At 44.1% G+C, this 20,472-nt stretch overlaps 1 protein-coding gene across 1 annotated transcript in view; it reads left to right on the top strand.

Annotated features, from left to right (window-relative positions):
- The window catches only part of LOC126981463 (PDF receptor-like), a 169,819-nt gene that overhangs the window by 49,470 nt on the left and 99,877 nt on the right, over positions 1 to 20,472 (top strand). The window contains exon 2 of the mRNA XM_050832527.1: positions 16,114 to 16,228. Within this exon, the coding sequence (XP_050688484.1) occupies positions 16,162 to 16,228 (67 nt within the window). The 5' untranslated portion in view covers positions 16,114 to 16,161. The remainder of the gene's footprint in view (positions 1 to 16,113; positions 16,229 to 20,472) is intronic.

Here is a 20,472-nt window from a genome sequence, read left to right on the forward strand (position 1 = left end):
CGCCGCGAAGACCCCGGTTCAGTAATATGTTTTCGTTCTTGTCCTGGATCGTTGTGAGGTCTCCGTAGAGTTGGACGCTCAGGTTGCGTTCATTTGGTATGCCACAGAGAAACAAAGATAGTGAAGGAAAAGGATAGAGTGTGTGGGGGGAGGGGGAGGGAGTGTGTGTGAGGGGGGGGGGGAGTGTGTGTGTGTGTGTGTGTGTGTGTGTGTGCGTGTGTGATCCCTCAGGCTTCAAATATGTGGCCAGGATTCGGTACATATAAATAATGTCAACCCAAAAGTACATCCCCCCCTCCTCACCGCCCCGCCACCCTGACCCCCCTCCCCCCCCCCAGCCGTCCCTCCCCTTCCCCCCCCACACCACTGAGGATCACAGGAACCGCATCATTATCCTTCACCCTAATATCACCTTCTTTCTTTTGGTTCACTTCAATGAGAATTTTCCCTTTTTTGGGGGGAAAATCATTACAGTTAACAACTTCGCTTTCCTGGACCTAATGAATAAATAATGACATTCATTATAATCCTTTACACGTCATTTTATATTATTTTTTTTTCTTTCCGAAGCAGAAAATACAATATGGAAAGTTCTCATTAAAATTTGTTTTTACGTGCGTAATTATTCAGGGCGCAGGAATTTTTCATCAATTTCATTTTTTTAATAGTCAGGGGGTTTCATGTCGTTTAATTAAGTGGCAGTGGATGATGTGCTGGGTTGAAATAAGCTTTTCGTGAAGTTAAATACGTAAACCTTAAATAAATCCAATCCGAAAGCACATCCCTCAAACTTTAAACTTTCACCTCTCAAAACATTACATTTAAGCCAACAAGTTTTTTTTTTTTAATACTAAAAATGTTTTATGTCGTTTAATTAAGTGGAAGTGAATGATGTGTGGGGCTGACATAAGCTTTTAGTGCGCCTTAATTTATTTCGTCATAAGCACATATTTCAAAACTCTCAACATTTACATCTCTTAAGCATTACATTTAAGCCAACAACCAACAACCGCCGGGTCCTCTGATACACTTATTCAGGTCATTACCGGGAAAGCTGACGCCCTGAGGTCCCATTCCTCGCGTCTCAGTTTATCCTCCTCAATCCCCTGTTTGCTCAAGACACTCTAATCCTCCCTCCAGCGTTAGGTTAACCTCCTTAGCCACCTCATCACTTCCCACGGTCATGGTGTTCAGTATCCCCTTCTAATCCTCTCGACCACTCCTCTTAGCTCCTCTTTCCTTCCTTTGTTAATCCCTATTTTCACTACACCTCTCTGTTCCATCCTCTCTTCTTCCAGCCCCTATTTTCACTATTACTTCTCTTTCTCCTCTATCTTCCCTTCCTCCATCCCCTATCTTCCGTATCCCTTCTCTCTCTGCTCTATCATTCCCTCCTCCATCTCCTATTTTCACTATCCCTTTTCTTTCTGCTCTATCCTCTCCTCCATTCTCTTTCTTTACTATTCCTTCTCTGTCTGCTGTCTTCCTCTCCTCCATCCTCTTTCTTTGCTATAACTTCTCTCTCTCTCTCTCTCTCTCTCTCTCTCTCTCTCTCTCTCTCTCTCTCTCTCTCTCTCTACGACCCCGATATTAGTTTCAACATCCTGCACATCTCCATCCCCCATTTTCACTATTTCTTCTTTATCTGCTCTATTCCCCCTCCTCTGTCCTCTATTTTCGCTATCCCTTCTCTCTGCTTTTGCCTCTCTCTCTACGACCCCGACTTTTATTTCAACGTCTTACACATCTGTTTCCCACTCGTCTTCCGGCAACCTGTAATCCCAATCTCCGACACTCGCCTTGCATCAAAAACAGAATAAATTGAATCAGGTGATTTGTTCCTTTTTGTTCCGTGTCTCGTTTGGGAACAAAGACCTCGTGTGTGTGTGTGTGTGTGTGTGTGTGTGTGTGTGTGTGTGTGTGTGTGTGTGTGTGTCAATATTCATCAGTGTTATGTGGGCCTACGCCAATTTGCACATCCCTCCCCATCTTTATTTTTTTCTCTCCCTCTCTTTTATTATGTTCTCTTAGTTACAACATACCGGTCTCCGCGTCTCCCAAACCAACGAACACATACATACATACGCCCATATACACATACAAGACATTTAGAAGACTTTACCAACTCATCTTCACGGACGGACTGATTTCCCTGATTTCCCTTCCCTCCTGATCCTCTCCCAGATGTTTCAGTACCCGTAGTTAAGCCGATATCCTCGGCCGCCTGGCCCTCTAATGCTCTTCATCTCCTCCTGTAATCCTTCCTCGCCTGTCCACCCCCGTCTTCACTTCGGTAATTTAGTTATAAGGGATAGGGGGCGCTGACGACAGGAGGGAAGATTTATACAATTGAGTTCTCCCTCTGTAAGGGATATTCAATCCTCTTACACGGCTAATAAAATACAGGTTATTTTCGGATCCGTGCGGCTTCCCGTCCGTCTACATTACACTTGCCAACGACCGCCAATGCCACACGCTGTCTATATACCGCGGCGCAGTGTTCCTCCCCTCAGGCAGCGTCAGTGTTGAATGAATTACTTGTCATGGATTTTTCCCCCCTTTTACGTTGATTCCGGAAAGGTGAATTCCTCTTTGTTATCCTATTATATTTTTTTTCTACTTCCTGGTATTTCCTCTCACTAAGTTACACTGAAAGGGAAATTCACCAACTTTCCTTTTTCATCCGTTGCAATATTTACGGAACTAACCTAACCCTGCTGGAAGGCCACATTTGGAAAAGAAAAACATCACTATAAATTAATTACTCAGCGATTAAGCTTGTGGACGATACCGGAAAAATAGGAAGTAATAGTCAAATGTTAATAATGTGAGTAATATCATTAAAAAAAAACAAGATAGATAATTACTCCTCTCATTTCCACCCTGATATCAGCCTTCCCTGTTCGACACCCGGTGAGGAGTAGCCAGCATCCCTCCCCCCCTCCGTGTTCCTCCCCACGGCCCTTCCCTGATCAATCCCTCGAGGGTGAATATTCAGCAGGGGGAAGCAGGCGCTGTGCAAGTTCATTTAGGGCGCTGCGAGGTGCTTGGGCGGTCCTGCAGGAGGGCCAAATAGAGGGAGTAAATTAGGGCATGCGGCAGGAGTGACAGGGGAGCGCTTAATGAGAGGAGCGGAGAGAAACGGCGACATGTGCGCAGGTGTGCTCGCGAGGGTGTGCTGTAGGAACCGGTGACTGCCATGTGCTGCAATTTTCTGGCCGTTTTGTGTGTGTATGTGTGTGTGTTTAAGGGGTGAGTCGGAGGATGGCAAGGGGTGAAAATTTTTAAGAGCAAAGCGCAGAGAAACTATATTAAAGGCACTGAACCAGAGACACTAGAACAAATTTGCCAAAATATAAAACTTGCGACCACCCTCCTCTCTCTCTCTCTCTCTCTCTCTCTCTCTCTCTCTCTCTCTCTCTCTCTCTCTCTCTCTCTCTCTCTCTCTCTCTCTCTCTCTCTCTCTCTCTCTCATACACACACACACACACACAAACGACAGAACTTAGACAAGGAACATCACACAGCTGATAACCAGGAGGGCAAAGTAAGGGGTTGAGGAAGACATGACATCAGTGGTAGGTGGTGGGGGTTAGGGGAACGGACATTTTTCATTGACAAAGTTTAAGGTTTATCACTTCTTTTTCTGGATTATCGCCTTATCTCTGATCCGCTTTTAAAACACCGGGAAAGGAAGGAACAAGGGAACATTGAGGTATAAAAGATTAGACGTTACAGTCCTTCTCTTCTGCATTAAACATGAGATCAGATAGGTTTGCTGAATTTATAGCGATAGATGGACAAAGAGATAGATATGGATAAATAGGTAGGTAGATAGATAGATAGAGACAGATTTCGATGGGTAGATGTTTTACTAAGATGCATGTGTTAGCCATCTCAAAGCATCGTCTTACATACCTATACTGCGACATCTTTGTATTAATGACATTTTGAAAGATGAAAAAAAAAAAAATCATGGTACACTATTCGTCGTCCTGTATTTAAGAAACTTGTTTTACTGTACGTTGCACGAAGGAGAAGTTAGGAGTAAAGCGATGAAAGTGATGGAATAGAAGAGGACGGCGATGAAGTAGCGGTGGTTTGGTGATGGAGATTGCAAATGTGGTAAACTGGTGAAGGTGGAAGCTTATGTAACAAAAGGGAGGGGGGGGGGGCTGGGTAGAAGAGGTCAGGCTTGTAGAGCTTTGGGGAAGATTAAGAGGGAAGAGAGAGGCTTATGTCGTGGTGTGATATAGTAAGCTGTCCACGGGAAGATGCGTTCGTTAGGGCGTGATTTAAAGGGCACGGGAGAGCTCGTGAAGGGCTTCCGAGGGTGAGGGTTGTGGCGTTGGCTCCAGCGGGTCCTTTCCTCCTGTCTACTCTGACACACAATCCCAACACCTATATCTCCCTCTCATATGTTACCTGTAGCTAACAAATGTGAAGTAAAGCGTGAAAAAATGAGAAAGTGTGAAAAACATACAAAAATAGTTAGTTATCAATTCGACGCGAGGCACAAAACAAACATTCAGAAAAAAAAATTACTTCACTTATTCTTATACGTTCGCTACACAAAAGAACCACTTCATTATATTACAAGAAAAACAAAAACTACTACTACTACTACTACCACTACTACTACTACGACTACGACTACGACGACTACCACTACTACCACCACTACTACCTCAACTACTACCTCCACTAGCACAAATCCATATGCCACATCGAGGGGAGACGCAACCCCGACACAATTCATAACAGAAAACAAACAGAGGGAGAGGAATTAATTTGTTCCGTTTCTTCGCTCCTTTTTCCTCCCCGCTTCCGGCGCCCCAGTGTACTCTCACGCTCCGCTGACGAACGGAATTGGCATCACCGTATCTCTTCTTTTACTCTGGTCTTTTCTTCCTTTTCTGTCCGCTACCGTTTGTATACAGTGTAGTAACCGCTTATGAGTTTTGTGGAGGTGGAGGAGGAGTAGGAGCATGGACAGGAGAATATAGCAGGATAGAAGAGGAAACGAAGGGAAACAGGATAAAGAAGGAACAGAGAAAAGTAAAGAAATCCTTGAGGAGAAATAAGGAAAACAGAGAAAAGTGGAGGGATGCTTAAGGAGAAAGAAGGAAAACAGAAAAAAAGTGGAAGAATGCTAATGGAGAAAGAAGGAAAACAGGGAAAAGGAAGAGAAATGCTAAAGGAGAAAGAAGGAAAATAGAGAAAAAAAAGAAATGCTATGATGATGAGGAGAACGAAGAGGGCGGCGAACCGATGGAGGATGAAGGAAGCGCGGGATGATAATGGGATCTTTTACCCTAATGACCCTCATCAACACCATTACCATCACCACCGCTACGCAACACCTCCACCAACACCACCACATGTTAGCACACTCTCTCCTCACCAAAAAAAAAGGAGAAAAACACGTCTACATCACCACCACTACACCATAAAACACCATCTCCACTTCACCACCACCACCACAAACACACGAACACACTCCTCTCCCCCTACACACACAAAAAAAAATCTCACCACCACACATAAGTACCGACCCCTTATAGTAAAGAAACACAAAGGTAACATCACTAATCACTCTCATTACAACAACCAGACACCTTACCCACAAAGGTAAAGAAAACAAATCATCACCACCATCCACAACACCACCACCACCACCACACACACACATCAGCTGGCACTAGTCTTATCTTAATCCCCGCCCCCACACACGAGCCCAATCCCAATATCCATTTAAAAACATTCCCTTTCACACTGCTCTTTTTCTTCTCTCCGCTATTCAGTTCTTTTTTCTTCTTTCTTTTTTACTTTCTGTTTGAGGAAGCGTCCGGAGCGTGTTGTCCTTGGCGTTCCAAAAGGTGCGCGGCTTGCATGGTCACGGAGAAGCCATCAACGGGGGAGGAAAAGTTAAAAAGAGTTTACGCACCTTGATGAGAGGGAAAGTGAAGTAGTGACTAAAAGGGAGAGTGTATGTTCATGACTCCCTTTCTGCTATATAATAAGGCTGTTGATGGTGCTGTTGTTAATTAATGAGGAGGACAAAGTTTAACGTTTGATAAGAATATAATTAACAAAAACAACACCATCAGTAACAACAGCTTTCAACCCCTTATACAACGACTACTACAACTCCTCCTCCTCCGACTACTACTACTACTACTACTACTACTTCTACTAATTCTACTGCTGCTGTTGCTACTACACCACAAACAACGACGCATCCCACAAATCAACGCAACCCCAATGGAGAAATATATACATCTCTCCTCTCCTCAACCACAAACCCGCGGAGAGACGAGACAAGAATCACCAATATAAGACGGTCACGAACACCCTAATCCACGACAAAACTCCTTCGAAAAAACTGACTGACTCAATTCCTCTCCTCCTGCGATCTCTGTCAATCAACCGCACGTCGTCGGAAGCGAAAGAAAAAGGTGAAAAAGACGAAGGGAAGGAAGATAAAATGATACACGGAATTGAAAGACGGGAAGGAGGAGGAAGAAGATGGATGTGAAGTTGGACAAAGTGGAAGAAGGGCAAAAGCCGGAAGGGTAGAGGAAGAGGAATGAAAAGGAGAAAAAGACGAGGAAGAAGAAAAAGATAAAGGAACTGGAAGATGAGGAGGAAGAGGAAGAAGGTGGAGACAGAGTTGGACAAGGTGGAGAAAGGACAAAGGGCGGAAGGATATAAGAAAGGAATGAAAAATGGTAAACGAAGAAAAAAAGAGACGAGGAGGAAGAAAAGGATGAAGGAATTGGAAGACAAGGAGGAGGATGGAGAAGGATATAGAGTTGAACAAGGTGGAGAAGGACAAAGGGCGGAAGGATATAAGAAGGGAAAGGAAAAGAGAAGTGAAAAACGGAGAAAAAGACGAGGAGAAAGAAAAATAAGCACGGAAAACGATTGGAACACAAGGAAGAGGAAGAAAACGGAGCCAGAGTTGGACGAGATGAAGGAAGGAGAAAGGCTGGAAGGGTATATATAGAAAGAGGAAGGAAAAGAGAAGTGGGAGATGAGAGAAGGGGAGACGAAGAGGTGAATTAATAATGCCAAGGAGAGGAAAGGGAACGGAAGAGACGCTACGTAGCCACTTGAGAGACTGAACGACGCCTCGGGAGCTTCGTATCGGAAAGGTTTCGTCTATCTGACTAGCATCGCAGCATCGGATTAAGTCCCCTAAGTGTGTCACATCTGTAGATAGATAGATAGATAGATAGATAGATAGAGATAAAGAGAGAGAGAGAGAGAGAGAGAGAGAGAGAGAGAGAGAGAGAGAGAGAGAGAGAGAGATAACTAGCACATAAATGGAAGTTAAGTAGCCGGGCGCTGTTTATGGAGGAGAGGGCGGGTGGAGGAAACTCAGAAAGGGAAGAGAGATGGAGGAAAAAAGGAGTCGGATGCTGGGATGAGATGATGAAAGGGGAGGGAAAACGAGGTAAGCGCTGACTGAAAGGGAAGGAAGAAAAATATGAGAGAAGGCAGAAGAGGGAGAGACGAAGGAGAGGAACAAGAGGGAACGAGATGAAGCTGAACTAATAGAAAAAAATGTTAAAAAAAATCCACGAAAGTGATTATCGGAGGAACCATTAACGACAAAGTAAGTGGCCATAACCGTGACCCGTAAAATAACACAGGGTATTATGGCCCCCTGATAACAAAAAGTCGCTATCAACGTCAAAACCAAAAGACTGACGGCCCTGTTGGCCAAGCTGGGCCTCTGTACTGACCCACCGCCCTTGTCCCCCTTCAAGTCCGGTCTACACTTCGTTTTTCGTCCATTATTCTCGCTTTTCCTTCCTCTTGTCTTTCCTCTTCCTCCGCTCTTTCAAGTTTGTTTTTTTGCCGCCTCACTCACTTCCCATTTCCCTTTACACTCTGTCTCCTCTCCTCTCTCATCCATCTTCCTTTTCTCTGTCCTCTCTCTGTGCACTGCCCTCTTTCACTATGTACTTTTCCCTATCTTTTATTTGGCGGTCACATCCGAGTCATCCTTTCTCCCCCTTTCCTTCAGGATTTTCCATGGCCTTTGTCTGGCCGCCTGCTCTCCATGTTTTCTCTCTCCACTTCCTCCATCAAATTACTTTCTTTCACTCCCTGCCTGTGTTCCGATCCCTACGACTTGCTTGCCTGCTTCTCTTTTGAACTCTATTGCATTTTGCTTCCTATCCTTAATTCCCTGTGTGTTTTCCATCTTCTATCCTCCTCTTTTGCTTACTATTCTTTCCCCTGTGTCCTTTCAGTGTCATACCTCTGTCCTTGTGTTCTCAATCTTCTATTCTCAATACCTCTTTTACTTACTATTATATCTCTCATGTCATGCTTCTACCCTTGTGTTTTCAGTCTTCTATCTTCTTTTGCATATTATTCATTCACCAGCTTCCTCCCTGTCTCATACCCCTGCCCCTTGTTTGCCTTTCTCCGGTACTATTTTTTTTTTTCTTATTCACCCCGCTTCATATTCCCTATTCCAGTCAGCTTTTTCACTCCACCATTTCCCTGTCCCTAACCCTCCCCGCCTCCCACCAGCCTCGAGCGACACTACTGTATGGAATTCCTTGTACCGTCTTGATGCTGCCGCGGCATAAATTCCCCGAGGATGTAACGTGGCTCGTACTCCAATTCCATGCCAAGTCTCGAGGGAGGATCCTCAGCACGGGGCGGGCGTCTGGAGGATTCTGTGCATGGGTTGTAGACAAAGGCGAAGAAGTAGAGAGGGAAGTGAAAATGGTCGCTTGGAGAAAGTTAGGGTTTAGTGTTTTGGGTGCGAATGGATGTTTGTACGTAAATGTGTTTAGAAAAATGCGCCGCAAGAAAAATTTTAAAGGAAAAACTTTGCACGGGTTCATTGTGTTCCATCAGAGTCGTTTGTTTGCAAAGTTAAGGCAGTAGATAGCTGCATGCCCGGTACTTTGGGGAAACTATTCTATTTTATTTCCATGGTCCCGCGGGAGCCCATACGTGCCGGCAACAAAAGAAGACCATTACTCTGCTTTTGCTCGCCTGCCCCGCGAAAAATACAATAATAAATTCACGTTCAACAATGCATCAGTATCGCTTCCGCAACATTCTATAAATATACATTTTCACACAAGGAAAGCTTTTAATGATCTTAATCAGAAATTAAAATTTTATGGCAAAAATCAAATGTACTATTACTTCATAATTTACCAATTTAATATTTATCACTCAACAAAATTACTAATTACAACGACACAAGTGCTTCCATCTAATATTAAACTCTCTCTCTCTCTCTCTCTCTCTCTCTCTCTCTCTCTCTCTCTCTCTCTCTCTCTCATCCCCCCTCAAGACAAACAGCCTCTCACAAAGCCTGACACAGTGGCGGCAGTGCTCGCGGCGGCTTGGTGGTAAAAGCAATTCCCGCCGGAGTCGTCGTGCACAGATGGCTATATTTACACTAACACGATACTCTTCCCTTTCATGTTAGCCTCAACCTTTACTTAAAATGACATTGTGTTTACGGGTGACAAACTACCGTGTGGCTCCCCGGCTCCGCGACCGGTACCCGTAAATGTTGAAGGGCAGCGCAGGTGGAGGCAGCGGGAGCTCTGTCACCTTGGAGACTATTCCTGAGTCATATTTTTATTTCCCTGCTCACACTTTCCCTCCCTCTGTATATATGACTTGCCATCTGTCAGTAAGACGATACAGCCACAGTGTAAGAACGGCAAAAAAAAAATGTGTGTAAATCCCGGATGCGAGTCGAAGTTGGGAGGACAAAGAAACCCCAAAACAGCTCTGACAGGCCTACCGAATTCTTTTTATATTTTTTTTTCAGGGTTCGGGATTGGCTTACGTGGCTCTCTGAAAATGAAATCTAACCTCTTACTTTAAAACTCCTTTCACCAGCGTAAAAGTAAGTGGATGGCATAAAAGAGAAGCAACCAGATACGTCTCTGCCTTACATTTCTTTGTTTGTACGATTCTTCAGATGGACGTAAAAGAAATAGTCATCGAGATGGACAAACACAGAAACAATGAGAAATTCTAGCTTTTTTTATTTCTCCGGAGAGTAGATGTAAATTTACGCGGGATAGAAAAATGGAAAGAGCGAGATAGAAGATGAAAACTGTTGATTTTTGTTTTCTATCTAAGTTTACTAAGCCTTAAAATTAGGTTCTCCTGTATGACCGGAGCGGGACGCGAGGAGCGGGGGCAGCAGCTTCCATACTCTCCTTGACCCGGGTAAAGAATGCATGTGTGTTGACTCACTTGACCGGCTCCATATTTGTCGATCAACAGACTTCCGGGATGGGTTGATAAAAGTCTTCGGCAACTCCCTTTGACCCGCTGTAAGGCAAAAGACTTTTAAGGTCAAATGACAAACAGGAGCAATTTTTCTCTGCTCGTTAAACAACCCATGTAAGACGCCCCAAAAAGGTCACGGCTACACCTGGATAAATACGCTTCTACTGCCTCTCAGGTATTGTATGAAAACCAAAAAATGCTGATGATACACAAACCTCAGATACAAAAAAATAACTTAAATCATTCGTCACAGACCCCTAGAATAGAGCTGAATGGTTTGAGTGAAATTCATGTGAAATTCATTAAAAAGTGGAAGGCGTCCTGATATCAGTGGTCTACTACATCAGTGATCTCTCTCTCTCCCTCTCCCTCTCTCTCTCTCTCTCATCCCCCCTCATGACAAACTGCCTCCTTCACCACTCGGAAACAAGATTATGAGGCCCCATCTATACCCACACTACTAAGCCGTCTGAGGCACACCTTAATCCTATTCAAGACTAACCAGATATATAAGCAGACTACTTAACAGTAACTTAATATCCCTTGGAACTCGAAGTAGGCTTAAATTCTATAAAGAGGTAAATCATCTTAGTTGAATACGAAAATACTATAGAGGTAGGAACATTCTATGCAAATGGGAAAATTAATTTAGCCCCGTAAAATTCCTGAGGGAGTTTTCAACCCACGCGCCTCCCCCTCTGTTCCGGGATAAAAGAGACGGAAAAGACCGATAGTGGTGTGGCTAAAAGGGATCGGGCAAAGGAAAGAGGCGCGGAGAGGGAGAACAGGAGGACGAGAACTCTTAAGATCTTTGGGGAAAAATAGGAGAGAAAAGTAGAGGGAGAAGAATGGAGAAAAGGAGGAGGGAGAGAGGAAAAAGAGGTGAGGGAGTCCAGAGATAGATAGATAGATAAACAGATACAGATAGACACAGAAGACAAAAAATATATATCATCATGGTTTGCGTACCCAGAGAGGCTTGCCAAAGAGCGCATGACCTGCACCACCACCACCACCACCACCACCACTACCACTACCAAAAGCCTCGAGTCGGCTCAGCCCGCGAGCTGAAGGTCAAGTGGTCTTAGCTGGGACGCCAAGGGATCAGCTCCTCCTCCTCCTCCTCCTCCTCCTCCTCCTTCTACTACGTCTTCTTATCCTCCTCCACTTCCTACATTTTCTTCTTTCGTTTCTGCTTCATCCTCTTATTTTAGTTTCTTCTTCTCCTTCCTCTTATCCTCCCCCTCCTCCTTCTCCTCCTCATACTTTTCTTCTTCATCCTCTTACTTTCGTTTCTTCTTCTTCTTCTTCTTCTTCTTCTTCTTCTTCTTCTTCTACTACTTCTTCTTCAATTTCTGATTCGTTTTTTCTTTTTCCTTGTACTTCTTTTCGTCTTCACTTTCTCTTCTTTATCTTCCTTCTTCCTTTTCTCTTACAATTTTACACCGGATACATCCACCTGCTTTACTCCTTCTCCTCATCATCCTAGTTCTCTCCTCTTCCTTCCCGTTTTCTTCTTTTCCCCTTTTACTTTATTCTAGTTTTATCAAAAATTCCCTATCCTCCTCCTCCTCCTCCCTGAGACTAGAGGGTAGGGTAGAAACGTGAAAAATATTAATGAAAGAGAAATATGTTTTCTGTTTTTCTCACACATTCTCACGTACTTCAACTTTCTCAGAAAAGAAAAATGAAAACCGTAAAATTTTTGCTTTGAGAATTTCTTTACGGAAAAAAAGCGGGGACGAAGTGAATAAAAGCAGATACGTTCCTGAAAGCGAGAACGTACGAGTGAAAGTAAAACACGAATGGTGACGTAAAGATCAACAGCAGACGACGCAGCCAATCACGACGAGGGAAGCTTGTGAAGACGTAATTGTGATCCCCCGAAGCTGATTGGAGGGCCTCATGTCACGGTTGCAGGTGCCTGATGGGTGGCGGCAGTCGCAGGGCAAGCACACAACACCACCAGTCACGCGCGGAGGACCATCACTCCGATTATTGCTTCCGCCAGGGCCTCCGTGACGGGTCCTAATGGTTTACCCCGGGTCGTGCGTGGCAGGCGATCCGGTAGACACTCAGGCGGGTGGGTCGTGGCGATGCACTACACCCCGAAAGACAAGACACAAGACCGCCACTCCAGCCATGACATTTTGAATTTTCTTATTAACGATTTCGGCAATATCAGAGTTCAAGTCCAGAATTTACCGTCAAGTTGTGAAGGCAATGAAAGAAAATCAGTATAAGTAAATCAAATAAACAAGGTAAAAACGCCCCTACAAAGAAGAAATCTGCCAGGTCTTCCCAAGGGCGTCGAGTGTCTCAAGAAAGATTTTGAGACAGACTGTTGAAGGGACGCCGCGGGCCGCTGCCTCCCCCAGGACAGGCTGAGTCACTGCCGGGCCGCTGCGGAGGGGCCGCCGCCCCAGTCCCAGGCTACGCCCGAGGCCGCCCCGCCACTACGATGTAACATGAGTCGGGTCGGAGTGCAGTAACGCCAAAAAAGAAGTGGGTCAGGGCGCTCTAAAAATAGCTCTTTGTTGGAGTGGACTCTTGTTGCAGGCGCGCGGGTTTCTAACTCTTCCGCCTCCCCCTTTTTTTTTTCTTGTTTCTACTGTTTTTTTTCTTTATTCGAACATTTACTAAAAAAAAATCAGCTAGTTCGATCTCTCTTCCTCTACAACTTCAAAACACAAAGAATTTTTCTACATTCGGTATTAATTTTTTTTCATAGTTCTGTATAACTTCCACGAAAAACACTGAATAAGTCACATACGTTTTTTAACCCTTCTTTCTGAAATATTAAGTCTTTCCTTACGTCTTTCTTCGTCACTGCCAGCCTACCTGCCCCCCCCCCCACCCACCACCACACACACACACACACACACACACACACACACACACACCAAGACTCCCACTCCTCTCTTCCTCCTTCCGGTTCTAACTCTCCCTCTCCCCACCAGTCCGGATTCTTTTCTCCCCCTTCCCTCCCACCTCGGCGTTTCTCCCTCCTTAAGCACAGCATCCGCCTCTTCACTCACTCAGCGTCCGTGTTCATCACCACATCCCTGGAGGACACGACTTGTGGAGGACTTGTGGGAGGAGGAGAAAGCGAAGGAGGAGGAAGAGATAGGGGAGAAGGAGGCAGAGGAGAGGGGAGAGGGGGAGAGAAAGACCAGGATTTACAGAGTAGAAGAAAAAAACGCAGAAATATAGATATCGAAATGGATGGACAGGTGAAGAAGCTAAAAATGAAAACAGAGATAAACGTGAAATAAAAAAAGGAGTTAAGAAAACGCAAGAGCTCAAGGTAATAATGCCAGAGAAAAGGAAACAGGCGGTGCTTAAAGTTGAAAAGAAACGTTTGCCGAGAAGAGAGTAAAGGAAACAAGGAGGAAGAGAGAAACAAAAGAAGGGGAACAAAACGTGGAAAGAACTTGGCTGAAAGGAAAGAAAAGAAAGGAAAGCGTTGAAGAACAGACAAAGGATGAAGAAGAAGAAGAAAAAGAAAAAGAAAAAGAAGAAGAAGAAGAAGAAGAAGAAGAAGAAGAAGAAGAAATATAAGATGATGATGATGATAAATATGATGACTTTAATGAAACAGCTTAAAGGGAAAAGGAAAAAAATAAGGGTAATGACTCACAAACGAGAGATCCCGTGTTCGATTCCCGGGGAGAGTGGAGACGGATGGGCGGTTTCCTTACACCTATGAAGAACAAGAAGAAAAAAAGTTGTAGTAGTAGTGGTGGTGGTGATGATGATGGTGGTGGTGTCAGGAGTAGGCGTATAGAGGTACACCATTAGATTTTCAGATTCAGTCCCTCTACATTTCTGTGCTTCTATCTGGCTCTTTTGATCTATTTTCGTAGGTGCACTCTTTTCGTTTTGGAGGCCTCCACGCTAACAGGTGAACGCCGCCCGTTAAGAGGCTGAAAGACACTCCCTAGGAACGCAACGTGAGCCTCAGGAATTCTCTTTGCAGCACAACTTTCTCGTTATCTTAATGGCGTTGAAAGGAAGTGTCTGACGGGCTTGATGGCGCTAAATGGGGCGAGAAGAGACGAAAAGGGGAGGGAAGGAGAGGGGTGGGGAGGGAAGGGCAGGGAAGGGGAAGTAAAGAGTGTCAAGGGCAGGGAAGGAGATGCTTAGAGTCTGTAAAAAGAACGAGAAGGGCAGAGATGAAGAAAGAGAGCGCCGCTGAGGCCTGAGCTTTACTTTACGCTTTCTCTTTTTAGAGTTCCTGTTAGACTTTTGAGGTCCAATTAATATTTCCCGAACATTTCTCAAATATCTTTGCCGTCATATTTTACGATATTACTTTTTACTTAATTTTCAATAAAAAATGGCACATGAATATAAAATTAGAATATCTGTAATATACCGATCATTCAATGGCTCCCTTGTATGCTCTATTTTTCCCAGAATATATGGTTTGGCAAACAAGGTGTCACTAGAAAAGATACTGTGGGAACCCTTCTCATCTTCCTCGTCCTCCTCATCTTCCTCGTCCTCCTTCTCCTTTTCATCTTGGGACAAAAAAAAAAAAACTCGTCAATACCACTTCCCTGTAGACTCCCGATGCTCTTCTTCCCTCATTACAAATCCGTATCACAATATGTTAATGGCAATATGTAGATACTATCAGACACAAGCAATAAAAATACACCACATCACTCTCTGCGGCCTGAGAGAGAGATATCGAATTCCTTTATTACCGAGGTGCGAGAATCTTAACGAAACCCATATAGTCCTTAGTTCTTCCCTCCCTTCTTACCTCCTGCTCTCCACATCTCTCCTCTTCCCCATATTTATCTACATTTCCACTTCTCTCTTTTCTGACATATGTTCTCTCGCATTTCCTTCGTTCCCCTTCCTGTCTTTTCTCCTATTCCTCAACTTCCTTTCGACTCACGTTTTTAATATTTCCCAGAAGCCTTTTTTTGTTTTATTTTTAAGCATAAATTCCTTCTGCACCTTCATTTTTCATCCCTAGATATCCATTCCTCCTCCCATCACCTAGAGCCAAGCTTCCCTCATCTCTATCCATCCCCTTTCATCTCCTTCCTTCTCCACCACCCCTCTCAGCGTCTACAGACCTGCTCCCGTCATCTCTATCCACCCCCTTTTATCTCCCTCCTTCCTTCTATATCCCACCTTCTCCCACCATGTACAGCCCAGCTTCCCTCATTTCCATCCTTCCCCCTTTCATCTCCCTCCTTCAGCCTAACATTTCCATTCCGTATATAGCCCACGTCGGTCGTCGCGGCAGGAGAACTAATAAAAAGGGAAAACATCAGCTTGTGTCCCCGGTCACCCACTTCTAGCATCAAAGGCGACACACAGCAAGACATGTTTACTTTATCGCTCAGACTGATTGACTCGCCGTCGTCGCTTCGAATATCAAACTCACCTGACCTTGCACCTTGTTCTTTAATCTCGCCCTCCACCCACACCCACCCAACCACATACATCCCATCCCTGGCCTTACTTCCTTCCCGTCGTGATCTTTGTCCCTCGAGATCGTATAGTGGTGTCAGGTGTTCTTAAACAAGTGTCAATATTGGGTTTTTTTCCCGTTCAAAAAAGTGATGTAGTTTTTTTTTATCCATTTTAACATTACTAGGAGGGAGTCAATCTTGTATCTCTCTCTCTCTCTCTCTCTTTCTATTTAAATGTATATATTCTTTATGCTGTAGTTTTTTCCTGTATTTTTTTTTAACAGTATTGGAAGTGAGTGTCGAGTCTCTTTTTCTATTTTACTATCAATCTCTTTACGTTTCTCTGTCGGCGTCAATCTCACGTTCACTCTCTCTCCTTCCCTCGCAGACGCCGGTGTGTGAGACAGAGGAACACGCCCTCTCGCAGTCTCCGCCCATGACTGACTCCATCTTGCTCCAGGCCTGTGTCGATTCCTTCCAGCACGTCAACCTCTCGGCTCATGGTAAGTAAATTTAATTCTCGCAGTTCTTCTTCAAATTCCAGTTCTTCCTCTTTATCCTCCTTCTTCTGCTTCTGCTTCTCTGCTTCCTCCAGTTCTTCTCTCTTTCTCCTTCTGTTTCTCTTCTTTTAGTTCTCTCAGTTTCTTTCCTTCTTCTCTTTCTCGGCTCTTGCCTCACGATAATTTCCACCCTATATCGTTTGCTTAATACCTTTTTCTTGTTCTCTGTTATCTGGCGTCATTTCTGACTACGTCAATAACACAGAACAAAATGGTGAACGAGTATCCCTCCTACTCTTCCTCTCATATTCACTGATTGTCACTCTAATCTTTATTTATTCTCCTCTCCGTCTTCCCACCTTCTGTCTTTTGATTCGTTTTGGAGAGGCAATTCGTGTCCTCAGTCCCCCTTTTTCCTCCTCCTTTCTCCCATTTTAAGCATTATCGAGCAAAGTCAGTCGTTCTTTTGTGAATCATTACTCAATTCTCCGACACGTATGAGTGAAAAATGGATAACTTCTCTTGCAAAGCCTTAACAAGAACTCTCTCTCTCTCTCTCTCTCTCTCTCTCTCTCTCTCTCTCTCTCTCTCTCTCTCTCTCTCTCTCTCTCTCTCAAATCTTTAGCTAATAAAAGAGCTAACCTAAAAATCTACCATCTACCAAACAAATGTATATATCTTGACAAATAAAATGGCTTATAAAATGTTTCAAATTGTTCAATCTCTGTTATTGCGATATTTTCCTCTTTATAACGTAACGCCGCGCTTGTTTACTGTAAAAACGGGCACGTGTCCTCAATCCCGCACTCCAGAGTATACAAAGAATACTGTTTTATTCATAACTTCGAGAAATGGCCATAGAAAACAGCAGACACAATCTTACTCCTTGGGTGAAGAGCTCTCTCGTCAAAATCCATTACCTTCTTGTTTTCAGAGATCTAAAAACTTGTTATCCTATAGCTTCCCTCCTCCTCCTCCTCCTCTCATTCCTTGTGCGTTGCTGCTCTTAAATCTTCGCCCATTATTTTACTTCTTCTCTTTACTAATTTTTCTTATTCAAAACCTGAACCATCTATCCTAAAATTTCTCAGTTTTGTCAGTGTCTTTTCTCTCTACCTTTCTACATGACTCCTTTCTCCTCTGCTTTCTTTGTCCCTTCTTTGTACCTTCATCTTCGTGTCACTTCCCACTAAGTTGCTTTGGCATCCCTCGTTTCTTCGCTCTCAGTCTTACTCTTCCTTTTTCCTCCTTCCACTTTACCTCTTTACTTTAGTAGCTATTACCCCCGTTCCCTCAGCCATATAGTATACAACATAATACAGGCAATACGTTTAGCATTACCATTTACAACTCTTACTCTGGGATTCCATTATGAATCATCACTAATGCTACCATATATTTTTTTAAATTATCTGGTGGGATGATGATTGTGGGGAAAGAAAATGTATAAATGAAAGTGGATGAAGATAAAGAGAACATTTCCGCGAGGATTTGGAGGAGGAACAGGAAAATCTAGGGCGGTGAGCAGGGAAGCTAAATCTTAATTTAAAGTCACTGACTGCCTTGACACACACACACACACACACACACACACACACACACACACACACACGCACAAACACACACGTCGTACCAGTGGCTCAGTGGACTACGGCTCTGCCTGTCAGGCTACGGTCTGCAGCCAGAGGTTCGAGTTCCGCTCAGGCCAAAAAAAAATTCCGCTGGCAATGAGCAGTTACTGCCCTCCTTGAGCAGGGGGGATGGGGAGGGGGGTGAGGATCTTAGCACTACCCAGAAATCGGCTAACGATCTCCGAAAGCTCTCACCAGGAGGGTACCTGCTGGCCATCACGAGTTCAACACGTGATACGGCCGTGGTTAATTACACACACTTCCCAACAAAACAAAAAAAAGTCGGTAAACTTTTCCCAAGAAAAAAAATGCAAGAAAGCACTTCCGGACTTCAGGAATTCGCGAAACAAAAGAAGCACATCGACCGCACGCGGGGGCGCACACGACGCGCACGCACACACGCGCACACACACACACACACACACACACACTAGAGGTTGAAAGCAAGATGGCGCCACTATAAACACTCGCCTGCGCCAGAACGGGCTGGGCCGACCATCAGGACCTACCGGAAAGAAGCCTTGGACCGACCATCAGGATCCAAAAAAAAAAACATTAAATCTCTCTCTCTCTCTCTCTCTCTCTCACTTCATAAAATTCATATCATGATGACAACCAGTTAAATGTTTAAGCAGGACAAGGGAAACATTAATGAATGAACAGTATTTGCGTACAGAGGAAACACATTAATATACATACAGACAAAACCTAAAAAAAACACTCAGGGTTGACTAAACAAATCTACATAACAGAAGGATAAGCTGCCCCAACTTTTTATATCCAACTTTCGCTAACGGTTGCTTATTTTTAGATCCTGTATCACGAGCGAAAATGAGGAACTATAATCATAAATAATAATGTATGCATGGAACACGCTCGTCAACATTTTACACAGAAATTTGCACGCTTCCCCGTCCGCCCCAGAACAGTTTACCGTCAAGCGCCGATACGAGCCTCTGTTCCTGCTGCTGACGCCTTGATATAAAGTTACAAAATCATAAATGTGAACGACTTTTTCTCTGTTTTCATTCTGCGCAACAAATTTCTTCCAAAGGTGACGGAGACCGGACGGGCAGGAAGTGCGATCCTTTGATGATGAAAAAGGATAAATAACACATGTCGCATCACCTTTGCCGCCGAGAGAGAGAGAGAGAGAGAGAGAGAGAGAGAGAGAGAGAGAGAGATACACACATATACACCAGATAAAACATTACGGTCTCGGATTGAAAAGCTTACTGGAACTTGATTGCATATCCTAACTTAATAATTCCCATTTCCTAATTTAGCCTATTACCAAACTTCCTAGAACAAGCAAACAAAAAAGTGAGCATACATGTCCATGACCTGGGTAATCCTGAAAACATAATTTATCGGGTTTTTTTTCTTTTACCGGGCCACTCTTAATAATAACACAAAAAATATACGTTTATAAAGAAACTCAGACATCTACAGGGAGGTATAGAATAGGGTCTCTGGTCAGTGTGGATGAGGGGCCAGAAAGTGGTGAAGAGGGAAGGGATGGAAGGAGGGAAGAAGCGGCCACGGTAACGCTGGCTTTAACACACTTTAAGGATATACGACTAAGAAATGGGTCATAATCACAAGTAACCGCCACATGTTCTCAGTATTATACGTCTCTATCTATTCCTCCCCGGGACGAATCTACGGCATGATGCGTCTTATGTAAAGTTTAATGCCGCGTCTTAGCCAACGGCAGGCAAGAGGGTGGTCACATGGACTCTTTCCGGGAGGCTGTGTGGGAGGAGTGGTGGCTCTCAGCCCTCCTCCTCCGAGCCTTTGTGTTGGCTCTCCTGGAGTGGCTCCGAGGAAGAGGGAGGAAGGAGGAATTGAAAGAGAATATTTAGAGGCGAACACATTTTCTTTTTCAGAATACCTATCTTTAAAATGTGAGAAAAAATATCATTTCTAATAAAGTGCAGCATTCGAATGTACTAAATGCTAACTTATTTATGTTATTTTTTAGTGGTTGATAAGCTTATATCGCCCACTGAAGGATTATTTTCATTTCAACAAAAGTAGCCGGGGTGTGCTCGTGACCTATAGCCGGGAGAGTTACAAGCAGGAAGGGAGGCAACGCGAAGCAGGGAAGAGCAGCGCGGGGTGAGGCAAGCAAGGTTTAGAAAGGAAGGAAGAAGGAAGAAGAATGACAGTGGAGAGGAAGACGGGAAGAAGGTTGAAAGCAAGGCAAGCTGAGAGAAGCAATAAAGAGTAAAGAAAAGGAAAGCAAGACAGAAGGAAGAATGAGAATGGTGAAATACAAGAAAAACAAGATATGAAGGAGGAAGAGGAAGAAAAGAGTGGATTCCTCGAAATGTACAGATGGAGTATGGGGGAAAAAAGTGCGGTTGAAGGACTGAAGGAGTAGGAACGGGGCAGCTGAAGGGCATGAAGAGAAAAAGGGAAGAACTGGAGAGGTGAACAGGCTACTTGAGTTAGGAAGGAGGCAAGAAATAGAGGTTATGGAAAAATAATAAATATCCTGTTGTGAAGGCAGCCTAGGCCCTTATCCCTCCATACTCCAGGTGCTCAGAAATCTTACCTGGCTGACCTGCATTACCTATTCTGAGTAGGTGGTAAGCCTAAAAAAAAAATAAT

Source organism: Eriocheir sinensis, chromosome 48 (genome assembly GCF_024679095.1).
Source record: "Eriocheir sinensis breed Jianghai 21 chromosome 48, ASM2467909v1, whole genome shotgun sequence".
NCBI classification, from domain to species: domain Eukaryota; kingdom Metazoa; phylum Arthropoda; class Malacostraca; order Decapoda; family Varunidae; genus Eriocheir; species Eriocheir sinensis.